Source organism: Musca autumnalis, unplaced genomic scaffold (genome assembly GCF_047663935.1).
Source record: "Musca autumnalis isolate F117 unplaced genomic scaffold, ASM4766393v1 scaffold_4, whole genome shotgun sequence".
NCBI classification, from domain to species: domain Eukaryota; kingdom Metazoa; phylum Arthropoda; class Insecta; order Diptera; family Muscidae; genus Musca; species Musca autumnalis.
Genome location: NW_027411977.1, coordinates 169,523,651 through 169,550,515, shown reverse-complemented (window position 1 = coordinate 169,550,515; position 26,865 = coordinate 169,523,651). Strand labels below are relative to the sequence as shown.

At 37.8% G+C, this 26,865-nt stretch overlaps 1 protein-coding gene across 11 annotated transcripts in view; it reads right to left on the bottom strand.

Moving 5' to 3' along the window:
• Positions 1-26,865, bottom strand: part of olf413 (DBH like monooxygenase olf413) — a 482,855-nt gene that overhangs the window by 353,884 nt on the left and 102,106 nt on the right. For 9 of the 11 annotated variants that reach the window (XR_012412929.1, XR_012412930.1, XM_073987110.1 and 6 more), the window contains one exon: positions 23,400-25,296. Coding sequence is in view for 9 of the 11 variants with exons in the window: in XM_073987110.1 (XP_073843211.1) it covers positions 23,400-23,747 (348 nt within the window). In the remaining 2 variants the exon portion in view is untranslated. Of the gene's footprint in view, positions 1-23,399; positions 25,297-26,284; positions 26,330-26,865 lie in introns of those variants that run through there. The other 2 variants (XM_073987114.1, XM_073987108.1) reach the window with 2 other exon arrangements.

The window sequence follows — 26,865 nt, the reverse complement described above, 5'->3', positions numbered from 1 at the left end:
AATGTCCAAAAAGTGTTTAAATTCACATGGGCTGAGGGTATGTGTCTGTCGGCAAAGCCGACTGATACTTTTTTACTTGTTTTGCTGTGAATCTCTATATTTGCTAAAGTTGAGAATGAATCGGCTTGCAAATTAATTTTCGAGACAACGGTGATTGCGCTCCCGATCATATTTTCTTTCTTGGTGCCCGAAGTCCCCACCAAGGACAGTTTTGAAGTATGTTGTATCTCGAAAATTGATGAACCGATTTTCATGTGGAATGTGCGTGGTACGTGTAGGCATGAATTTCGAAGGTGGCACGATGTCTCCCATATTGTGCCGATGATACGATTATCGATACACGCGGTTTTGTGTTTTTGTGGTATTGCGAAAAATATTCAGGGTAGGTATATTTTGTGATATCTTTTTTACCTTTTGTGATATCAAAAATATATTTTATATCGTTAATAGACAGCTACTGAAGAATATAAATTCAAATAATTTGCATGAATAAAGTAATTACAAATGTCAATATATTCATATTATGAACTATGTAGAGGGTGGGCGGCTACGCCATGGGGTGTGGTAAGTTAATGTGAGAAAATTTTTAGGTTTAACTTAAATTTTGTATGCCATAGATTTTTTTCCCTTTATTTATTCCTCATGGGAACATAGGACTTCTACAATGTTTTTCCAACTTAGGTTAGGTTAGGTTAGGTTGATAAGAGGGGTGATACTAGATCACCACATGCCCATGTGGACATACACTTAAGCCATAAGTAGGCCTGTTGTGCGCTCTAATTTTGGGTTATGGAAGGATTATCCTTTTTTTGACTTAGTCTAGGATCTCTGTCCTATTTACATAGTCTCTGATCTTTTTGAACTCGATTGTCCTAATTTGGTCGAGTCCTGGTATAATGTCATTCCCTAGTAACTGGGTTCTCAGATTTGTGAAGGCTTGACAATGGCAGAGGTAATGTTCCAACGTTTCGTCGTCCTCTCCGCATGCTCTGCATTCACTGTTTTCTGCACAACCTATTTTGTGCAGGTGCGCTTTTAGACCTAGGTGACCTGTAAGGATTCCTGTCAGTCTACTAATATCTTTTTTACTTAGTAAAAGTAATTCTTTTGTTTTGTCCTCGTCTGGGTTTCCCCATAGGATTTTTGTGTTTTTTCCCTTCTCTCCACTACTCCAGAGGGATACATGTGCATTTTTTGCCCATGTCTTTAGTTCTAGTCGCGTAGCTTTAAACGGCTTAGCGTTTTCTAGACTTACCGTTGGTTGCTCCTTGGCTTGTTTTGCCAAGGAGTTTGCTATTTCATTACCCCTAATCCCGGTATGCCCTGGTACCCATATAATGTTTACCTTACCGTGTTGGGAGTAATTATTTATAGATTTAATACATTCCAAGACAGTTCTAGATTTCACTGTCTTGGTTGATATAGCTCTAATGGCTGCTTTGCTATCCGTAAGGATATTTACAGTGGTAGGCCTTGTGTGTGTATCAAACCAAAGCAGACACTCTGTTATCGCCCGGAGTTCCGCCTGCAGGATCGTGTTATGATCCGGCAGACGGAGGGAGATTTCCGTTTCCGGTTCCATTATATAAAGACCCAGTCCGGTTCTCCCCCCTAGCACAGCCCCATCCGTAAACCCACAGCTTCCAGCGGGAATCTGTGCTAGAGCTCCCTCGATCCACATGTCTCTGTCAGGTATTGACACTTCACACAAGGCTACTTCACTAGTTTCAGGTATACGGTCCGATACTACCTGATTTATAGATTCACCCGTTGTGACCTTTAATATGTTTTGGTGGTATGTTTGGTGGCTCTTTTCGATCCACTCGCTCATCGACTTTAGCCTTACAGCTGCGATGGCTGCCTCATACCTTACCTGAATCTCTATTGGGTGTACAAACAAAATTGTTTCTAGAGCCCTAGTCGGTGTGGTCCTCATTGCTCCGCTAATGCTTAGGCAGCATGTTCTTTGGACCTTTTGCAATATTTCCACATTGCATTTTTTGTCCATGGCTGTCCACCATACCACAGACGCGTAGGTTAGAATTGGTCTAATTACGCTTCTGTATAGCCAGTGTATCATCCTAGGATTGAACCCCCATTTTGAGCCTATCGCCCTTCTGCAGGTTGACCAACATATTTGGGCCTTGTTGGCCCTTTCTTGTATATGGTCTTTCCATTTAAGTTTCCTATCCAGAATTACTCCTAGATATTTAACTGTACAAGAGATATTTATTGTCTTATCTAGAAAAACTGGTTCCTCGTAGTGCCCCATTTTCGTTTTCCTAGTGAATAGACATAATTCTGTTTTTTCTGGGTTGACGTTCAGACCTCTCGGCCTGGCCCAGTTAAAAGCAATTTTTAGAGCCGTTTCTGCTCTACGACAGAGTTGATTCGGATTCTTTCCCCTCAGAAGTATTATAACGTCGTCTGCGTAGCAGACTGGGTCAAATCCTTCTTCGGTTAGGGTCCTCAAGAGACTGTTTATGGTGGTAACCCACAACAGAGGTGAAAGTATCCCTCCCTGTGGCGTTCCTTGTCCAACTTTGTCTCTTATTTTCACGTCGTATAGCCCGCAGCTTATCCATCTATTCCTTAGCATGTGGTTTATCCAGTTCCTTAAGGCCCTGTCTACCTGAAACTCGTCTAAGGAGTGGATAAGTGTCTCGGTGCTTACGTTATTGAAAGCGCCTTCGATGTCGATGCATACAGCAAGTGTGTACATTTTCATTTCGAAGGTTCTTTCTATGTGGTGTACTACCTCATGCAATGCGGTTTCCACTGATCTGCCTTTAACGTATGCATGTTGTTTGAATTTAAGCATATCGTTGGGGATCTTACTCTTTATCATGGTGTCGACTGTCCGTTCCATTGTTTTGAGTAAGAATGAAGTTAAACTTATCGGTCGATAAGATTTTGGTGTTGCATAACTTGCCTTGCCAGGTTTGGGTATAAAGACTACCCTTGCCTCCTGCCAGGCTATAGGAGTGTATGCAAGTTTTAAGCATGCATTGAAGATCCCGACCAGTTTGGACGCAATAAAGTCCACTTCCCTCTGTAATAAAGCCGGGAAGATCTGGTCTGGTCCAGCTGCTTTATATGGTGAAAAGCTTAAAATGGCTTGTTGGACCATTAAGCTGTCGATCTTTGGTGCTTCTTCCGATGAGTTAATACATTCCGTCGATGCCTCAGTGTTAACCATGGTATTCTGCGGGAAGTGCGTTTTCATCAGAAGGCTTAGAGTTTCTTCTGTTGTTTCAATCCTTTTTCCATTTCCATCGACCAATTGCTCGGTCTGTGTATGGGTTTTAGATAGAAACTTTTTAATCTTTGAAACGTCATTTACACTATCCACCTGTTCGCAGAAAAGCTTCCAGGAGTTTCGTTTGGCGTTTCTTGTTATTTTGTTGTATTCCTTTAATTTTGCCTGATAGTTGTCCCAGAATACAGCTGCTTTTTTACGTTTGGCCCTATTATAAAGTCTGCGGACCTCCTTGCCTTTATTCCGAATTTCCCCTGTCATCCAGGGTTTTTCGTAGGCGGATTTCCTCTCTCGAAGGGGACAACTTTCCTCGAAAGACTTTACTAGTGCCTCAGTTAACTTTAGGACATCTCTCTCTATGTCGTCCTTACTTAGGCATTCCTCATCTGGTTGCCCAAGTCTTTCTTTTACTCGTTTTCCGAACTTTGTCCAATTTGTTTTGGATTTGTTTCGGAAGGTTATCGGGTTAGGCGATGGCCTAGCTATTTTAAATCTAATATACTTATGGTCTGAGAAGGAGTGTTCCTCCAGGACCCTCCACTCGTGTACCTCGTTTATTAAATTTTCTGAACATATCGTTATATCTAGTACTTCCTCCCTAATTCTATTAACAAAGGTTGGCGTATTCCCGGTGTTAAGTGTAATTAGGTCGTTAGTATTTAAGTAATCTATAAGGGCTTGTCCCCTTTTGTTAATGTTAGTACTACCCCACGAGATGTGGTGAGAGTTAGCATCGCTACCTACTAGTACTTCGTTACCTGTTTGCTTTATCCTTCTCACCAGTTGCTGCAATTCCGACGAAGGTGGTAATGTCGGGGAGTCGAACGGCAGGTATAATGATGCTAGGTATATGTTACCATTCCCCTGCTTCAATACTGTAACGTCCGACGATGACAACTCTGGAGAAAAAAGAAAGCATAAGTTTTTGTGGCATATAATGCAGGTCCTCGGTCGGGATCCCGTATTTGCGTAAAAAAGTTGATAATTTATATGGTTAAGTCCAGAAACCTTGTTTTTTATGGTCCAAGGTTCTTGGATTAAACCAATATGTATATTACCTTTAGTTATTTTGTCCATCAGGGCTAGTGTTGCCGTTTCGCTCCGATGGAGGTTGATCTGGATGACCTCAATCATTGGTCCTCCAGAAGGTTGGCTTCTTGGGAGTCGCTAATTTCGTCTGCTCCTCCCTCCTGAAAGCCTTTTGGTAGGTTGACCTCTTGGTTATTTGGTTTGGCAATCTCCTCCTCACCAACTCTTGCCTTTCCAACTTTGAAGTAGACCGAGTTCGAGACGAAGAATGCCTTGCCCTTGGTTTTGACGAGCCCGGCTAGCGAGAGATCGTCGATCCCCATCACAAGGAGAGTGCCGTCTTCCTTCTCCTCCCTGTGGAAGACCTCCCATCTTTCCACCTTTAGGGCCTCGTTTTGTACGCCAAAGACCTCGAGCATGCGCTCCGTCTCGAGCTTGCAGCCATACCCCTTGACGTACACCGATGCTTTGGTTAGGTGAGGAATTTCGTCTTTCCTCACCAGTTTTAGTCTGCCACCTTCCCATGGAGTTGCTATACTGCTGACTACCTCCCCGAGAGCTGCAGAGTTTGCGTGTGAGTCCAGGTGGTACAATAGGAGGTCCCCCCTTGGCTCACAGCAGTTTATTTTTATTGAGACTCGTCCTTGCAGGATTTGTTCCAATATTTTATCGTTGATCGATTTCTCGATCTCCGGTAAGTACTCTTTGTGTAGCCTTCCAGATCCTTTACTAGTATCGATTACTGTGTAGCACAGCTCGTCCTTGTAGTATCTCTTGGCTACCTTGGCGTAAGTCGATGGCGGCTCCGTTCCGGTTTCAGCGTCCATCTTCCTCTTCTGGGTGGTAGTAGGCTTCTTTACTGAGTCCTTGGCCACCGCAGAAGATTCCGACGTCGCGCTCACCTTCTTTTTGTCAGAACTCGCCTCTTCAGTATCATTTGAAGGATCCTTTTGGCAGTCTCCTTGGCTTTTGTCCTGACGAGGTTTGTTCTGGGCAATTGAAGGTGGGAAGCCCTTTTTCTTCTTACTGGGTTTTGCCACGTTCTGCTCCTCAGGAGACCTTGTCCTCTTCGCCGCTTCCGAAGAAGTGGAGGGACTTTCTGTGGTAACCTTTGAAGCAGCCAGCTGTTTTTCCTTCTTTAGTTTTGCCTGGTTCCTCTTAAATTTCTTCCTTTGGGCCCCAGACCACTGCACTCTTTTCGTCGTGAGCTTTGCGATGCTCTCGCTCACTTCTTCTACCATCTTGTGGACTTCCTCTTTCATGGGATTTTCCACAACGGTGGTGTTTGTTTTGCCGCAGCTATCGGATTCGGAATCAGGGTCGCTACCATCATCAGATAGTTGGGTCAAGTTAATCCTCCCCCTGTGCTGCCCTTTATCCTCCTCCGTTTTTACACTAGGTTGTGTGCTTGTAGCATTACCTTCGACCACAGATGCCAAGGCACCCACATCTATGGGAGATTGCTCACGATCGCATGATATCGACGGGGTGTGACTCGTAGGCAGATCACTGGTCCCCGCCGGCACTGGGTTTATTAGGCCCTGCACCGTAACTTTTTCTTCTTTTTTTCCTTCCATATTTGTTTTTTGTTTTAGGGGAACACCCCCATAGTCAGTTTTTTGTCCGCGGGAAACTCAAGGTTTCCAGAGGTGGATAATCCCACCTCTCTGCCCCAGACCCACCATGCAATAGGTATTGGACAGAGTGGTACGACCATCCTCCTCCCCCTATCCGCCGGTGGGGACGCGCCCGGTAGGAGAACTAACAAACTCCAACTTATTCTATCATTATATATTACTTTTATTTCATTATATGATTTGTTGATCTTATTCAATTCGGCAAGCACTGTTCGTCGCCATGTGTTCTTTGCCATAGATAACCACACAGTAATGTGAAGTTAAAATCGAATATAGCGCTAAACATATATTTTTTAGTAATATCAAGTTTTTTTAGCTAAATTCAATGTACCTACTTCAATTAACTGCTAGAAGCCTCTTTTTTTGTAAATTTTAGATTCATTTTTGATTATTGGATAGAAAATATGTTTCTTTCTTGTATAATGTCGATATTTAAGTTTGATATATTACAGTGTTAGAGTCCGTTGGTGTAAGTCCCATGTCAATGGCCACGTTTTAGACATTTTGTAAATTCTCAAAAATAATATCTTAAAAACAAAATTATAATCATTTATGTATTAAAACTTATAGTCAAGATATGGTTATATTTTTACCAAAAATAATATTTGAAAAAACTTTAACTATGTCGATATGAGAACATTTTGAACAAAAACGTGCCGAGGGCGCCCCATGTTACCATATTTACAAATTTTCTGAAATGGTGAAGTTCAACGGTTCATCAGCCATAAAAAAACTAAAAACATATAATAAGCGGGAGAATTCGACTTTACAATGGGCGAAAATATCCGAAAAATTCCGTAAGATAAAATAAAGGTTACATACAAATGAGATAGAAAATACCTATTGTATAAGTTCGATACATTGGTTACGCCAATGTATACGTTCGATACTTCGTTTCCCCTACTGCAACATTCCAATTACCCACGCTAATTGGCCGCTCTCACGAGCCCTATGGGAATATCTCCTCTGCACTTCTCCCAGGAGCCTTATTCGCCTAGTTCGGATTGTAGGTGAGAGTTCGCTCTTTTCTAATACCTCTCCTGGAAGCCTTATTCGCGTAGTTCGGATGCAGACGGGCTCTTTCCAATGCTGCAGTCGTAGTTGATGTCACGGTCTTTGTTCGCTATTTCGCCCTATTGGCAACACACTTTCTATATAACAAACGGGCGCTTTCCAATGCTGCAGTCGTAGTTGATGTCACGGTCTTTGTTTGCTATTTTGCCCTATTGGCAACACACTTTCTATATAACTTTCGAAGGAGTCACACTCCTATTGCTTTCGTTTCGTAGCTTCACATACAAAAGGTGACAGTTTCTTATTCTAAGAAACTCATTGTTACCACCAATAAACCGAAAATATATTTGAAACTGATACACTCGTGTTTTCTTTTATTTCTACTCTTTTCATCCCTGAGCTATCGACGGACGGTCAGTGGTATCACGCCAACATTTTGATCCAATCGAGCCGGATCTGTTCCAGTCGAAGCCATTTGTTGTTGCCCGCAAAACAAATTACATTTGTTCAAGAAGAGAAGAAACTCGGACATTGGATTCTTTGTTGTTGCCATCAGAGCAATTTGCTATAGTTGTGGTGGATCTAACTCATCATTTCACATGATTATCCATCCATCATCAATTGCATTACATCAACAAAACACAGGTACGTAAATCAGTTTCTGTGCAAAAATTGAGCATACGCGAGTGTTTGTTAAAAAAATCTCTCGAAATATTACATTTTTATTTAAAAAATTGTTCGCAATATCGCGCATTGGTCGCTTTGATATTGCCCGTTTGTTTGTACATCGTCATTCCTTTGCTTTCAACGCATAAAATACACTTAGCCGCAGGAGTAATTGTGGTGATCCTCGCCAACAGTGCTGCTTATTTCAATTTGTTGTTGTACCTTTATCATTTTAATTCTATTTTCGAAAATAAAATTTCAAATTTCCAGTTGTCGTTGATCTTTTCAGAGATCATTTCTAGCAGGGCTGTTCCTTTGACTTTGTTGTTTTCTACTTTTCTCGTTTGGTTCTGTTTTCTAAGGCAGAAACCTTTTAGGGAAATAATTACAATAACATCACTACAATTATTTGCTATTCATTTCGCAGTGCTTATTTATTTCTCACTCAAAGGATTCATAGACACCCTCGCTTTCTCGTTGATATGTATCTACAGCCAGCGCACATAGGTAGATATTAAGTAATTAGGGGGCCAAAAGTCCAAAATTCTAAATACTAGCTAGGCACAAAATTTTGAATTCTAGGTATAGTAAACACTTCCGCGAATTACCCCCCATTTTTTTTTTTTAAAAAACTATACGTCACCGATTCCGTGCAGTTAGACGCAATTTGATTGTTGACTTGATACGTATTTCTATTTGGGCGCCCAAATTATATCAAATTTTGCAATTTGTTTTTAGTTGTGTAGTGAAGTGAAAGTGATAGTGATTCCTATAGCTCAAGTAAGCTTCTATTAAATAAATAATAGTTTTATCTTTAATTTTTCACTTTCGTTATATTTTTCGGTGAACACACCCTCTTTTTCACCACCAAAGACGGCATTGCGAGTAACGGCTACCAGCGCAGAAATTAATTTACAATGCCTAGTGGATCATACTATTCATCGGTTATCAATCTACCTGGAAGAAGCGTTAAGTCAACCCTTAACGAAATTGAAAGAAATTCATTAACGATAATTTATAAATGGGGGTGTGACGGGTCACAACAAGCACGGTACAAACAAAAATTCTCGGAAGACGCCGAATCCGATGCTAGTATATTTTTGAGTTCTTTTGTCCCACTTCAAATTATTTGTGGTAAAGAAAACAATAAAGTGTTGTGGCAAAACCCAACACCATCATCACCACGATTTTGCCGCCCCATCAGATTTCGGTATGTGAAAGAAACTACAAATGTAACAAAGGAGGAAATAAGTTATGTGCAAAATGAAATTAAGAACCTCACTCCTACAAAAGTAAATATTGATGGAAAAGAACTTGCTTATAATCACATTTTAAAAATGACCATGGTTTATGGCAATGTTTGCAATGCTGTAACCAACACGACCTCAACTAGCCGATGCTATACATGTGGCGCCACTTCCAAAGATTTCAATAATTTAAGCAAAAAGAACGAGATAAGTCTGCTCTTGAGTTTGGAATTTCGGTATTGCACGCAAAAATGCGTATTTTTGAAAGCATTCTGCATTTGGCATATAAATTGCCCATGAAGAAATATGGAAAGAAAAGGACCCAGGAAGAGAAAACATTAGAAGAAGAAAGGAAAAAAGAAATCCAAGAAAGATTCCGCTTAGAAACTGGGCTGGTGGTGGACATGCCTAAAGCCAATTTTGGTAATACCAATGATGGCAATCCGAGTAGGAGATTTTTTGAAAACACAGAATTAGCGGCGGACATAACAGGCATTAACCACGAATTAATACATAGATTTAAAATCTTATTAGAGGCGATTTCAAGTGGACACAAAATAAATACAACAAAATTCGAAGAATATGCCTTCAACACCGCGCAAATGTATGTGAAATTATACGACTGGCATCCCATGACTCCAACAATGCATAAATTACTATTACATGGGGCGACCATCATAGATAATGCACTGCTGCCAATCGGTCAATTGTCGGAGAAGGCTGCAGAAGCTCGAAATAAACATTTTCGGTCATTCAGATAGAATTTTTCAAGAAAATTTTCAAGGGAAGAATGCAACCGTGATATTTATCAAAGATTGCTTCTTACTTCAGATCCACTCATAAGTAGTGAAAGATCGTTAAAGATAACTTCACACAAGATGTTTTCCAGTGAAGTTATAGAACTATTAGAACCTGCCGAACTCCACACACAATCATGCATTGAGTACGAAGAAGTCGAGATAGAAACATCTTTTAATAATTATGATTTATGAAAATAAAATGTGTTTTTATTATAAAATATATGTTTTTCTTATTTATTTTGTTAAATAAATACATATTTTTTAAAAATACTGTCTTTAGAAGCCATTAACGTCCAAAAATATTTTTGGCCGCCTAAATATTACAAATCGACCACTGTGCAGCGGTGAGAAATAACAACACCCCTTTTTCCAATAACTTTGCGGCTACTTTTTGAAATCTCGTTTCTAACCCAATTTACACTATCGATCTCTTTTATTAGCTGTTATTGTTATTCCCCAAGGTCTTTTCTAACGAAACCCTCTAGTTGAGAATTTGCATTGGCAAATTTACAATAACAACACACATTGCTACAGTCATACGTTCGTTTGCTTTATTTGTTGTATAGATCGTTCTTCACCAACCAAACCCATTCGTTGTTATTCTCCTGCAATAACAACGTACATCTTTCCACGCACAATTATAAAGCGTCGGTTAGTAGATTTGGGCAATATAGTTCCTGCAGCGGATCGATCTTTCTAGTTCCTTTTGCCAAAAGAAACTAGTTCCTTAATGTAGTTCCAAATAGTTCCGAGACCGATATAGTTCAATGCATCTTTTTCGTTCCTCGTTCTTTTCATTTCCTTTATTCCAAATACATAGTTCCGAGAATGAAGTAGTTTAACGAATCTTTCTCTTTCTTTTTGTTTTCATCTTTTGGTGGATGAATTGACATAAAAATAAATAAATTGCAGCAATGTAACGAGGATGTGATTTATGTTTATTCAACAATGTGGCTGCATCTGAATGATGAGGGAACCGAACGTGAAAGATCGAAGAAAGAAAATGAATTATATAAATGAAAGGAATTATATGCACGGCTGGAACTATATGAACTGAAGGAACTATATAAATGAAAGAGCCGGATATAGTTCCAATAGTTCCTTGGAACTACACAACTCTATCGGTTAGATTACATTGTAAACATACCAACAAAATTCTGTCGATCACTGCTTGGTCGTTTGTAGCGTCGGTTCTTGGGTGGGAGCTTTGCTGCTTACGCATAGCCATTTCTCTGCTTGTGTTTTATTACTTTTTGTGAGGTATTCGTAGTCGACACTCGCACAGTGGGACATATCGTCTCAAAATATTTATTTTTGCTTTTATTTTTTGTTGAATATTTTCGATTAGATTTTTTTTTGCTTTTTACTTCGTGTGGTGCTATAATACCATTTGTTGTTGTTTATCTTCGGTTAAGGCACCCTACTTTCGGCAATTTTGCAGTTTATAAATATAATTATTTTAAATTTGGTTGAATTGAATTGTAAATAATATCGATATTATTTAGACGTTTTTGAAAAAATCTTGCATTCAAAAATTGTGTACCTTACATTCGGTACTGGTACATTTTCTCATTGGTCAAAGCAACTGACTTTAAAAAATCTGGCAATTTAACCATTTATCGATTTTTACCTGCTGCTTTCGTTTGGAAATTTCTTTCTTGAAATTCGTTTGACTTTTTTGACGTCTTGTTCATTGAAACCTACACCTACAAGCTAGGTTTGGTAGAAAACTTGAAAAATTTAACTGGAAATGTTTTCCAGTGAAGTTATAGAACTATTAGAACCTGCCGAACTCCACACACAATCATGCATTGAGTACGAAGAAGTCGAGATAGAAACATCTTTTAATAATTATGATTTATGAAAATAAAATGTGTTTTTATTATAAAATATATGTTTTTCTTATTTATTTTGTTAAATAAATACATATTTTTTAAAAATACTGTCTTTAGAAGCCATTAACGTCCAAAAATATTTTTGGCCGCCTAAATATTACAAATCGACCACTGTGCAGCGGTGAGAAATAACAACACCCCTTTTTCCAATAACTTTGCGGCTACTTTTTGAAATCTCGTTTCTAACCCAATTTACACTATCGATCTCTTTTATTAGCTGTTATTGTTATTCCCCAAGGTCTTTTCTAACGAAACCCTCTAGTTGAGAATTTGCATTGGCAAATTTACAATAACAACACACATTGCTACAGTCATACGTTCGTTTGCTTTATTTGTTGTATAGATCGTTCTTCACCAACCAAACCCATTCGTTGTTATTCTCCTGCAATAACAACGTACATCTTTCCACGCACAATTATAAAGCGTCGGTTAGTAGATTTGGGCAATATAGTTCCTGCAGCGGATCGATCTTTCTAGTTCCTTTTGCCAAAAGAAACTAGTTCCTTAATGTAGTTCCAAATAGTTCCGAGACCGATATAGTTCAATGCATCTTTTTCGTTCCTCGTTCTTTTCATTTCCTTTATTCCAAATACATAGTTCCGAGAATGAAGTAGTTTAACGAATCTTTCTCTTTCTTTTTGTTTTCATCTTTTGGTGGATGAATTGACATAAAAATAAATAAATTGCAGCAATGTAACGAGGATGTGATTTATGTTTATTCAACAATGTGGCTGCATCTGAATGATGAGGGAACCGAACGTGAAAGATCGAAGAAAGAAAATGAATTATATAAATGAAAGGAATTATATGCACGGCTGGAACTATATGAACTGAAGGAACTATATAAATGAAAGAGCCGGATATAGTTCCAATAGTTCCTTGGAACTACACAACTCTATCGGTTAGATTACATTGTAAACATACCAACAAAATTCTGTCGATCACTGCTTGGTCGTTTGTAGCGTCGGTTCTTGGGTGGGAGCTTTGCTGCTTACGCATAGCCATTTCTCTGCTTGTGTTTTATTACTTTTTGTGAGGTATTCGTAGTCGACACTCGCACAGTGGGACATATCGTCTCAAAATATTTATTTTTGCTTTTATTTTTTGTTGAATATTTTCGATTAGATTTTTTTTTGCTTTTTACTTCGTGTGGTGCTATAATACCATTTGTTGTTGTTTATCTTCGGTTAAGGCACCCTACTTTCGGCAATTTTGCAGTTTATAAATATAATTATTTTAAATTTGGTTGAATTGAATTGTAAATAATATCGATATTATTTAGACGTTTTTGAAAAAATCTTGCATTCAAAAATTGTGTACCTTACATTCGGTACTGGTACATTTTCTCATTGGTCAAAGCAACTGACTTTAAAAAATCTGGCAATTTAACCATTTATCGATTTTTACCTGCTGCTTTCGTTTGGAAATTTCTTTCTTGAAATTCGTTTGACTTTTTTGACGTCTTGTTCATTGAAACCTACACCTACAAGCTAGGTTTGGTAGAAAACTTGAAAAATTTAAATTTTTGGGAAATTTTCTTCTTGTTTTTGTTGCTCTAAATTCTCATTTCGAATTACATATCTGTCGTTATTCTTCAACTCTTTTAGAAACAATATTGATAATTTCTAAATTCTCTAGTCGGCAAATTGTCCCAGTTCGGTACTTGTGTTCAATTTATTATCCTTCTTGGAACTGTGCTGTCTACTCACGTACTCTACTGGTGGAATTTTGAATTTTATATTTCATTGTCGAAAATTAGAATAATTTTCGACCCTTTCATTGGTTGAATATTCACACTCGTTTGTATATTCTTTGTTTTGCATCCCCATTTGCTGGATTCGTATTGGTCATACTTTCAACTTCTTTAACAGTACTTCACTCGTTATAGCCTTTCTAAATTTGCGACGCTTGGATTTAATTAGTCTTGTCCTAAACTTCTGAGCCCACATACCTTTTTGGAACTGATTCGTTTCCCTCTTTCATCCCCCTTCTCTTATTTGTTGCAATCATGTCCGTAACTCCCCTCGTGCGTTTCATTCCAGCTGCCGACGCTCTTGTTAAATTTGATTTGTTTTTCGAACGTATAAATCCTGAGAAGCACACCGTATTTAGTCTCGAAATACTCGGTTCCGAACTTTCTCAGTTATGGACAACATTTAAAAGCGCTCGTGAGAAGTATCTTGACCACCTTACGACATCGCTGAGTCCTCAACCCTCAGACAAAAATGTCGTCGAGGGTAAATACGACAGCTCCTTTCGGGCTTATCAACATTGTCTTTGAGCAATAAATCAGAAGCTAGACGGACTAAAATCGTCCAAGTCTTCTCCATCTTTGAATGGACCAATCCCACACAACAATCCACCAACGGTTCCTCAAATTGTGTCACCTTCGGAGGAACTCCCAGCTAGTACGTCTGCTCCAACATCCACTAGTTCGAACACAATACCTTCTGTTTCCAATATTTGTAAACAAAGTCAAGCGCCTCCTTTGGATACAAGGGAATCACTCGCATCTATTTCCACCGAGCCAAATCCACTTAGTAGTTTCACTCCGGTCGATCCTCCTTCTCAAAATTTACTTTTGCCTCCTATAGACATCGAAATCTTTAGTGGAGATTTTATATCATGGCCAACCTTTCGAGATCTTTTTAGTCCAATTTTTACCAAAAATTCTCGCTTGAGTGACATTGAGAAATTATGTCACTTAGTTCAAAAAACCAGAGGTGAGGCTCGAGAAATTGTTTCGAAATTTGCACGCACCTATCGTAGTTTTGAATTAGCTCGGAAGGCGTTGGAGGATGTGTATGATAATAAACGTATCCTCGTACATAATCACCTCAATCTTCTTTTTGGCCTTCCAACAATAGAAAAAGAATCGATCTCTGGGCTAAAAGCTCTCCAGCGCGGAATAAATTGTTGTTTCCACTATGTCTGTTTACGACGTTGTAACGGATCATTGGGATCCAATTCTTGTTCATCTTTGCTTGCAACGTCTTCCTAAACATACAATCGCTCTGTGGGAACAAAGTGTCAAAGAGAAGTCGTCTCTTTCGACATGGAAACAATTAGATTCGTTCCTAACAGAAAGAATACAAACATTGTCGTGTATTCAAAACTTCACTGCTATGGAAACTCCTATAAAATCATATTCTCAAATTAGTCGATCTATTTTAAATCCTCTTCACCAATTAGTCGTTCAATAAATTCTAAAACTAACTCGTCGTCCTTTCGTTCTCCGAAATCGTTGGTGAACCATTCTTGTGTGATGTGCACAAATCAAGATCATCTGCTTCGATACTGTTCTCGCTTTCAAAAACTTTCATTTGAGAACAAGTTTTCGTTTGTTAAAAAAATGCCCTTTGCATTCACTGTCTCTCGAATGGACACCAAGTTAAAAGATGCAATAGCAAACACAATTGTTCTGCATGCAAAGGCAGACATCACACGCTACTCCATCGTAGTAAAAATAGTAAAACTTCGTCCGCTTCTATTCGCATAACTTCCAAACAGAGTTCGAAACCTAGTTTCGATAAGTGCCAAGTTCTGCACACAACACAAAATAGAGATGTGCTCTTGGGAACTGCGATTGTGAATGTCGTTCACAGCAATAATTGATTCCTTGTCCAAAGTCTCTTTTGTCACAAAGAGACTACAAAAAACAATCGGATTGCCTTCTCGACCAAGTCACACCACTCTGCCTGGTGTAAATACTAATAGTACATCGAAAGAAATTTGTTCGTTGAATCTTTCATCACCTAAAAATTCGGAAAGTATCCTAAACGCTAATGTGTTAGTCTTACCTAAAAACCTGTAGTTGTTGTCTACAATTTCGAATCTGCGTTCTAAATTATTTCACCTCGATCTTGCAGATACCTGCGATGACAAGCCGATACATTTGCTATTGGGCGAAGATTTATATTCCAAAATTTTGTCGGCTGAGTCACCTCACATTGTTTTGAATTCACTGGTGGCTCAAAAAACTATATTCGGTTACATCCTTACAGGCCCAATACCACGTAGTCAAAATACATAGTCGATAAAAGCGAACACTTTTAAATAAATCGTAGTTTAAATGCAATCGAAAACCTCGCCCATTATTATACCCTACACCACTACGTGGGGAGGGTATTATATGTTGGTTTTGCCCAAAAAGTTTGTAACGCATCGAAATAATGGTCGTAGACCCATACTTATATATACCAAAATGAATGTCTCGACGAGCTGAGTCGATCTGGCTATGTGTGTCCGTCCGTCAGTCCGTCCGTCTGTCCATCTAAACCTTGTAATCATACTACAGGACGCAACTTTGATCGGATCGTCACGAAATTTTGGGTGTTGATGAGGGTCCCGGAGGGGAAGAAGCCTATTGATTTTGGTGATGGTCGGATAATATTCAGGGGTCGGAATGGGCAAAAAACTTATGTGGATAAAAAGACAACGTTTTTTTCCAAAGCGAATATCTCAGCTTCTCTATGGGGTATACCAAAAGCAAAACCTGAAAATGAAAGTAGAAAATATCACCTTTCTAATGATGTAAAGTAGGTTCTTGTAGGTGATCAAACAACGAAGATATCACAATAGTCGCAAATAAACCCCAAATTTTCATGTTTGCGATTTTAGTTATAATGACAAATATCACAGCTTTGGCTAGGGACTTTCCAAAAGCAACGCCTGACTATGAAAGTAGAAGATTCCACCTTTACAATGATGCAAACTAGGTCGGCGTAGGTGACCCAATAACGGAGATATCGCAATATTCGATAATACATCCCATTTTTCCATTTTTTTGAATATCACGCTACTGGGCGCAATTTTGATCGGATCGTCACGAAATTTCGAGGGTTAATGAGGGTCTCACAGAGGAAGAAGCATATTGATTTTGATGATGGTCGGATAATATTTAGGGGTCGGAATGAGCAAAAACTTTATTTGGAGAAAAAGTCAACATTTTATTCCAAAGCAAATTTCTCAGCGTCTATAAGGGGTCTACAGAAAGCAAAACCTGGCAATGAAAGTATAAAATATCACCTTTACAACAATGTAACGTGGGTTGTCGCAGGTAGTCTAACAACGAAGATATCACAATAGTCGCTAATAAAGCCCAACTTCTCATTTTTGCGATTTTAATAATAATGACGGATATCACACCTTTGGTTCTGGGACCTTCTAAAAGCAAAGCTTGACTAAGAAAGTAGAAAATCCCGTCTTTGAAATTATGCAAAGTAGGTTGGCGTAGGTAGTCAAATAATAGAGATATCGCAATATTCGTTAATGCATCCCTTTTTTTCACTTTTTCTGCAATCACACTACAGGTCGGAATTTTGATCGGATCATCACGAAATTTTCTCACAGGGATAGAAGCCTATTGATGTTGGTGATGTCGACAGTAGTCAAATATAAAATTAAATATTAATTAGTTTGGTTCAGTTCGCCTTAAGTCATTCGGTATAAAAGCCAGATAGGTGAAAACTTTCGTATCTCCATAAAAGAAATGCTTTCGAGATTTATTATTCACAGAGGTAGTGGTGTAGGGTATCACATAGTCGGCCCCGTACCGACTACAGCCTTTTCTCACTTGTTTGAAATGTTAAATTGAAACTGTATTTACGTACCTCTAAATCAAATCACGCCTTACAACCTACTAACTCTAGTTTAAGTTTGCTCGCGAATTTAGTCTAACCCTCTTGCCTTGCAGATAGCACATCAAGGTGGGCGGCTAATGTATAAGTTCGATACATTGGTTACGCCAATGTATACGTTCGATACTTCGTTTCCCCTTCTGCAGCATTCCAATTACCCACGCTAATTGGCCGCTCTCACGAACCCTATGGGGATATCTTCTCTGCACTTCTCCCAGGAACCTTATTCGCCTAGTTCGGATTGTAGGAGAGAGTTCGCTCTTTTCTAATACCTCTCCTGGAAGCCTTATTCGCATAGTTTGGATGCAGAGGTGTGCTTTCCACGGTCTTTGTTCGCTATTTCGCCATATTGGCAACATACTTTCTATATAACTTTCGAAGGAGTCACACTCCTATTGCTTTCGTTACGTAGCTTCACATACAAAAGGTAACCGTTTCTTATTCTAAGAAACTCATTTTTACCACCAATAAACCGAAAATATATTTGAAACTGATAAACTCGTGTTTGTCTTTTATTTCTTCTCTTTTCATCCCTGAGCTATCGACGGTCAGGGGTATCACGCCAGCACCTATTTTTAAATTGTAAAGCATAAAGTCCATAAAAATTTGTCATTCAAACTCAATACGACGGATCAGCAACGCGGGTCTGCTAGTCTTAAATAAAAGTTCATCAAAATATGATACAGGGATACGTGATTGTAAAAATTTCATTGCCCTAATATGTACTATCCTCCAACAGATGGTTTATTAATTTTATCATACTGTTTTTTTAATGAGCATATTATCTGAAACACCATAACTTCCATAAATACTAGAAATCGGTTGGTTGGTGTTATTTGAATTCATGAATGCAAACGCTTACTAAAGAAGCGATAGGCTAAAACTTCATGAACAGCGAGGCATTTTGAATTCTATCCTAAATATGAGGCGCTCAGTGCACACTTCGACTAACTCCACTTTTTGAAAAATTTGAGATTTTAGTGTCAAAGCCTTTGATATCGCCATATCTATTTATGATTATAATATCTTTTCTGAATAATAAAGTTGAGCACCTTTAAGTAACAAGTTTTTATTGACCACTGAATAATATGCAACTTTTTTCAGTGCACACTTCGATTAACTCCACATTCAAATGTAGCTCTGCTCGCAACGTGTACATTTTTACATGCAATGTCCTTTCGGCGTTTGTTGAAACCATAGATGGCCTTATTATGACGTATATAACATACATTTTTGACGTATATTACATACGTCGGAAACGTCGTAAACCTAGCCATGAAGAATGAAGAATGGCGCTAACATAAAGCTAACATGAATTAATTACAAATATTGTTTTATAGCTGAACTGCCAACATTAATTTTTATGTAAAACCTGTAATATATGTGTAAAAAACTATGTTTTTCGTTAATAAAAAAATTCAAGACCTAACTTTATTACTTTTTTCAGTGCACACTTCGATTAACTCCACCATTACCACAACATTACTAACGATTGTTTGTTGACTATTGTTTTTATTTTATTTTATATACCGTTAGATGAAAGCTATACCTGCTATTATGCATTCTACATTATATATTTGAATCCATATAATCAGGGGAATTTTAAAAAACAATATACATTTCATCATTGCTTTTCTCAACTTTTTGTTTTATGGAGTTAGTCGAAGTGTGCTCTGAACGCCTCATATGTCTGTGAGAGTAAACATTATGTTATGGAAAGAACTGAGAAAATTAAAGACATTCCCAGTGAGTTTTTCTATGTCAAAGCCAATACGATATGGTTTCCATTTCGGATACGGCCTTCGCTTAAAAAGTATCGACGCATGTAAGATTGTGGTCTTATATTGTATGTTTCCGAAAAACATGCTCAATCATTTAGATGGTATATTAACTTTGGATTGCCAAGAATTAAATATATTTGAAATTTTCTATTCATGCATGCCTTATTTGGTTATAAAAAAGTTGTTAAAGAAAAATACTTTATTAATTGTATATCAAACAACACATCATTGGGCGGGCGTGAATGAGAAATTCAGCTAAACGGTAATAAATATAAAATGGCCATTTTACTAATGCCCGTAATTTCTACACGTAGTTATCTATGAGATCATAGATATCCCCCGTGTAAGCAAAATTTCATAATTTCAATTCATAGGTAACGTTACCGGGTCGAAAACGGCCGTGTTACTTACACCAAGGATTTTGCCTGGTTGATCGTTGCCAATGTGTTAAAAATTGTAAAACACTTATATGTGGCAATGTTTTTACGAAATCATGAATGAAAATCACCAATGTTACCACATGTTTTCAAAATTTACACGCCTCGGTAAATGGCACTTAGAAATTACCAAACCCGTATGTAAAGATAACTAATAGGTAGCTACCTACCCGGTTACCTAGGGCTAGAAATTACGGGCATAAATGGGGAAAGTGGCGTTAAAATCCATTTATGCCTTGTAGGACCTTTGCTTGTTTTGTTTTTGTTTTTCATTGTGTACTGATGTATCATTTCATTTGAAAATGAAAGTAGAAAATATCACCTTTCTAATGATGTAAAGTAGGTTCTTGTAGGTGATCAAACAACGAAGATATCACAATAGTCGCAAATAAACCCCAAATTTTCATGTTTGCGATTTTAGTTATAATGACAAATATCACAGCTTTGGCTAGGGACTTTCCAAAAGCAACGCCTGACTATGAAAGTAGAAGATTCCACCTTTACAATGATGCAAACTAGGTCGGCGTAGGTGACCCAATAACGGAGATATCGCAATATTCGATAATACATCCCATTTTTCCATTTTTTTGAATATCACGCTACTGGGCGCAATTTTGATCGGATCGTCACGAAATTTCGAGGGTTAATGAGGGTCTCACAGAGGAAGAAGCATATTGATTTTGATGATGGTCGGATAATATTTAGGGGTCGGAATGAGCAAAAACTTTATTTGGAGAAAAAGTCAACATTTTATTCCAAAGCAAATTTCTCAGCGTCTATAAGGGGTCTACAGAAAGCAAAACCTGGCAATGAAAGTATAAAATATCACCTTTACAACAATGTAACGTGGGTTGTCGCAGGTAGTCTAACAACGAAGATATCACAATAGTCGCTAATAAAGCCCAACTTCTCATTTTTGCGATTTTAATAATAATGACGGATATCACACCTTTGGTTCTGGGACCTTCTAAAAGCAAAGCTTGACTAAGAAAGTAGAAAATCCCGTCTTTGAAATTATGCAAAGTAGGTTGGCGTAGGTAGTCAAATAATAGAGATATCGCAATATTCGTTAATGCATCCCTTTTTTCACTTTTTCTGCAATCACACTACAGGTCGGAATTTTGATCGGATCATCACGAAATTTTCTCACAGAGATAGAAGCCTATTGATGTTGGTGATGTCGACAGTAGTCAAATATAAAATTAAATATTAATTAGTTTGGTTCAGTTCGCCTTAAGTCATTCGGTATAAAAGCCAGATAGGTGAAAACTTTCGTATCTCCATAAAAGAAATGCTTTCGAGATTTATTATTCACAGAGGTAGTGGTGTAGGGTATCACATAGTCGGCCCCGTACCGACTACAGCCTTTTCTCACTTGTTTGAAATGTTAAATTGAAACTGTATTTACGTACCTCTAAATCAAATCACGCCTTACAACCTACTAACTCTAGTTTAAGTTTGCTCGCGAATTTAGTCTAACCCTCTTGCCTTGCAGATAGCACATCAAGGTGGGCGGCTAATGTATAAGTTCGATACATTGGTTACGCCAATGTATACGTTCGATACTTCGTTTCCCCTTCTGCAGCATTCCAATTACCCACGCTAATTGGCCGCTCTCACGAACCCTATGGGGATATCTTCTCTGCACTTCTCCCAGGAACCTTATTCGCCTAGTTCGGATTGTAGGAGAGAGTTCGCTCTTTTCTAATACCTCTCCTGGAAGCCTTATTCGCATAGTTTGGATGCAGAGGTGTGCTTTCCACGGTCTTTGTTCGCTATTTCGCCATATTGGCAACATACTTTCTATATAACTTTCGAAGGAGTCACACTCCTATTGCTTTCGTTACGTAGCTTCACATACAAAAGGTAACCGTTTCTTATTCTAAGAAACTCATTTTTACCACCAATAAACCGAAAATATATTTGAAACTGATAAACTCGTGTTTGTCTTTTATTTCTTCTCTTTTCATCCCTGAGCTATCGACGGTCAGGGGTATCACGCCAGCACCTATTTTTAAATTGTAAAGCATAAAGTCCATAAAAATTTGACATTCAAACTCAATACGACGGATCAGCAACGCGGGTCTGCTAGTCTTAAATAAAAGTTCATCAAAATATGATACAGGGATACGTGATTGTAAAAATTTCATTGCCCTAATATGTACTATCCTCCAACAGATGGTTTATTAATTTTATCATACTGTTTTTTTAATGAGCATATTATCTGAAACACCATAACTTCCATAAATACTAGAAATCGGTTGGTTGGTGTTATTTGAATTCATGAATGCAAACGCTTACTAAAGAAGCGATAGGCTAAAACTTCATGAACAGCGAGGCATTTTGAATTCTATCCTAAATATGTCTGTGAGAGTAAACATTATGTTATGGAAAGAACTGAGAAAATTAAAGACATTCCCAGTGAGTTTTTCTATGTCAAAGCCAATACGATATGGTTTCCATTTCGGATACGGCCTTCGCTTAAAAAGTACCGACGCATGTAAGATTGTGGTCTTATATTGTATGTTTCCGAAAAACATGCTCAATCATTTAGATGGTATATTAACTTTGGATTGCCAAGAATTAAATATATTTGAAATTTTCTATTCATGCATGCCTTATTTGGTTATAAAAAAGTTGTTAAAGAAAAATACTTTATTAATTGTATATCAAACAACACATCATTGGGCGGGCGTGAATGAGAAATTCAGCTAAACGGTAATAAATATAAAATGGCCATTTGACTAAATGGGGAAAGTGGCGTTAAAATCCATTTATGCCTTGTAGGACCTTTGCTTGTTTTGTTTTTGTTTTTCATTGTGTACTGATGTATCATTTGACATTTTATGAGGGCCATTTGGGGCGATCTACGCATTTAGCAAATCATAAAATGGTTATTTTCTTAATTGGAGTAAGAGTTAAGACAAATAGCCAGACATTTACATTCCCATACACGCATTCCAAATCAGTCATTGCTACACTTGAATACGCATATACAAGGTGGCGCAAAAGTAATCTTCCGATGTTTTTTTGGCTGTAATTTAAAAAAAAAATGAAAAAAGTTTGATTCTTCTTGTGGATTATTTTTATTTGGTCTTTTAATTTTTTTTACATCAAGTCGAGAATATGATATCAGAAAAATGGCCGCCGCCCTAGTTTATTGTCATTTGAGACCTTTTTATTTCATTTTCCATCACTTTGGCCAAAACCTCCAGCGATAGGTCCTCACATTCTTGGCGGATATAGTCTTTAAGAGCTGAAAGAGTCTGAGGATTGTTGAATTAAACCCGCGACTTCAAAAAGCCCCACAAAAAGAAGTCTGGAGTGTCTCGTCACTCATGATTATTTTTGATGAAAAATCATCTTCCTCTTGGTGGTGATTAAGGATGGCTTGATCGTATGTTAGACGCGATTGGCGGTCAGCATCTAACAGCTGATGCACCGTCTGGACTTTGTACGGAAACATCTTCAAATCTTGTACCAAAATTCGCTGTAAAGACAGTCAACTGATACCCATTTGCATGGCACGTCGTCTGGTCTTTGTCGACGGCGCCTCCATGACATCCTCGGCTACAGCAGCAATATTCAGGACGGATACTCCAGGGTCTGCCATGCCTAGCAGCATCTCCTGTTGTTCCAGTCTCTTCGAGGCGAGCGGCTAAACGTCTGCGACGAAATTCACGTTGTGCCAATGTCACCGACCGATTATTGGTCAAATAAATAGTCACCAATATTCCGCGTTCTGGAGCAGTGTAGCGTAACGTTGTATATTAACGTGTATTTCGCATGTGTTTACTACACAAATGTCAAAACAGAATTGACATTAGTGGCCAATCGCAAAAATTATAGCATTTTCTGATAGGAGGATTACTTTTGCGCCACCTTGTACAATGATAAACATACATACATACGTGCCTATGTGAGGGCTAAGAACTACACATAAAGGAAGTCGGCGTTCGAGCAAACGAATGACAAAAATGCAAATTAAAACTCACCTGAAAATATGTGTGACCTCGGTCAACCCAGCCGATTGCCATATCGGAGCCAGCAATATTGCCATCAGGTGAAAATCCGAAACCCACATAACCCATGGTACGTGCTTGTATTTCAAATGTTATATCTTGATTAATGATTTTCCATAAAATACGAAAATCCTCATTTAGATCTACGCCATGATCCCAACTAATATCTTCACCGTCCGATGGCAGTGTTGAGACTTTGGCTGTCGACGTTAAAGTTTTGTCCTCCAAAAGGCAGCTAACAAGTACAAAGCAGGATATAAAGTATGTGATTAACGATGACAGCGATAAACTCGTATATTTCACTTCCGTCGGTGTGGTCATTATGTGATTCTAACGGCCTAGATGAATGGCTCTCAGCGTGTCGTCTATGCTTCTGTGTGTGCGTGTGTGTCAAATGGGGTAGGGTATGAAATGTTTTTACAACATTGGTCCACTCTCTTGATTATGAAGCTGAATTGTTTGTTGAGTGCGTGAGATTCTAATGGTGTGCGAAAATTGCTTGTGTTTGCTTGTTTCTCGGTCAGATTTAGTTGGCTTTAATTAATAGTTTTGGTTTGCCAGCCTCTCCATTGCTAGCACTCATTCAATACATTGTTTTGTTACACATTCGAGCTCCAATCTCTTGCTATTGTTCCTTTTGGCTAGCTAATGGTCATACAAAGAAGTGAAACATGAGACTTAAACTCGACATTTATTGCTCGTTCTAACCCTCTAGCTGAGTACCAAAATTATAGGCGATATGCTTGAATTAAGACGTGCACACATACGCAAACAATTACGTTTAGATTACCTAGGGACTTCTCTGCACCCTTCCCAAAAGGGGAGCTATAAAGTCGTATGTGGGACTATTTCGGTCTAGCAGCACATGAGGCACAAAATGCGTCAATTTACACACAGTATAGCTAACGGCCTCTTAGCTGTCCCTAAAAGGAACTGATGAAGGGATCACAATGTTCCGTTTTTCATGTAACAATGATGTCGTTTGTTTTTTGCAATGTTTGTTCAGTTCACTCGTATTAAAAACAATTTTCCTTTTCGTTTGTCCTTGTACTTATTGCTGTTGTTTCAACAACCTTCGCATTGCCGACATGGAAAATTGGATTGAATACATTTGTACTGGCACATTTGAAATATGGAATTTGTATACTACTACTTGGGTCAACCAGTGTGAATAGAGAAAAAGTTGTCCATTTGTTTGCTTTCGTTTTGTTGGTTTCCGCTATCGTGTTGATAGTGGTTCGTTGATATCACAGCTATCGGTTCACAGCTCAAAAATATAAATGTTCATAAAAATATGCAAGTTATTCGTAACCTGTTTCTCTTTCCGCGATAGTATAAAGTGTACTACGTATCCTTTTATACACACATGACTCAATACAAATATCGTTATGTTTGACTATCTACGTTTATTGCTTTTGGTTTTGTTTGTTGGCCGGCTGGATGGTTTTTTGAATGCTTGTTCGGGTAGCTGCTGAATGGCTTTTAGATTCTTCTGTTGCTGGGCCTTTGTGTTTTACTTTATTCGTTTGTTTGACTTTTGATGTTTCGCAGTTTTGCAATTATTATTCAAAATTGCAGAGAATATAAAATACGGGGATGGAGGAAAGGAGAACGGCTCTTATTTATGATTCAGGTTTCCTAGTAACTCCATTCGTTGGCTGACTGTCTTTAGTGCCAAAGAGAATCATCATAGTAGTCATCCTATGCATAGTGTTGGTAGTGATAAAGTTGCACTTATTTGGTATCATTTTACAAATCATGTAAAGGTGAATTCATTTTTTGGTTACTTTAATTATCAGATAACATTCCGCGATTTCATTTCTTTGTAATGCAATGGCTCAAGTCAAGTCTATGAAGGGTTCCTTTATGGCTATAATGATAAAATAAAAATGTTAAAATATTAAATTAGATATAAAATTCTAAATTTATTGCAATATAAATTTTTAAATTCTAAAAGAATAAAACATAATCTAAAACTGAATTCTATTTTTTGGATTGGTATGGAACTACTTGCAGATGGTGAATTTAAATAAGTGATGCATGAGGCGAATTCCGGCTTATAGCCTCTTTATTGTCGGACTAAAACCAATGCGAAAGGAGAGCCAAATGAGTAATAACAAGTAAGAAAGCGTTAAGTTCCGGCCGGGCCGAACTTTTATAGTTGGAGAAGTTTTTCGAAATATCATATACAAAAATAAGTTATAATATATTTTTGGTGGAGAAATTTTTTGATCATTGATCAAACCTTAAAATACATTAAGCCGGGTGATGCTGTTATTTGGGTTCTATATCAAAACGTTGACCTTTGTCCACAATTTTTAATGGAGAAGTTTTTTGACTACTAGGAACCCTAATTGCCAAATTACAGCCAATTTAGAGAGAAAATGTTGATAAAAACTTCGAAATACCTAAAAATTGGGTGAAATACTAGGGCTATAACAAAACGTGGAGCTCGGGTCGTCATAAAATTGGGGAAGAGTTTTTAGTTTCAGTACAAATTATATAGTGGTATAGTTGACCGAAACTATTGTTTCTGTCCCGAAAATATATCAATTTAAACTATGTCCCACTGTAAAAGAACTTGTTGTTTTTTATACTCTACACCACACTGTGGTAAGGTTTATTACGCCTTAGTGCATTATAAAATGTAAGGAACGGAGAGCCTTTTTCATGAAAATGTCATTTATGGCTTATTAATTTATTTTTCATTTATACAATTTTCTCTCCAAAAGTCGTTACTTTTTTCTTTTCAGATTCTTGTTCCTTTTCGTTTCGAATTTTTCCTCAAATTTCGAGAAGGACACTAGAATTTTTTACATTGTAGATTCAGTAATCCGGACATCACATATTTTTCTTACCTCGATAATCCGGACATCAATATTTTTTTCTTATCTTGAGTATTAGGTTCTTATTTATTTCATTGACGTTTTCGTTCTTAGCAATAGCAATTGGTGTTGTTTTTTCAGTCCAAATCTCGACTAACTAGATATCCACTGTCAACTCAGTTATACAATCGATATAGAATAAACTGTCTGAACCTGTCAAATAATTTTTCTATCGTTCATTCATTGATGGCTGGCTATGATAAGCAACAGTATTTAAAACCTAGGCACTGTAGGTAATTTGGACAGGTTTTTAGGCAAAAAGTCGATTTTTGCACTTTTAATAACGCGAGTTTTCTAATTTGATTCGAAGAAAGAACATGTCGAATTCTATGGATGTGCAATTTGTTTTCAAAAATAATCAAAACTCGCGGTATATTTCGAAGTTAAAATCAAAGTTTGGAAGACAAAATTAAAAATTTTAAAAAAGATTAAAACTCAGAGCAGAATATAAACGCAATTTGTAAGAGTTTGGTAATAATCAAATGCATAGATATGATATTCAGTGCGACGGTGGAGGTGTGTACTTTCTGCTTTAAGAAATAATTTTCTTCAAA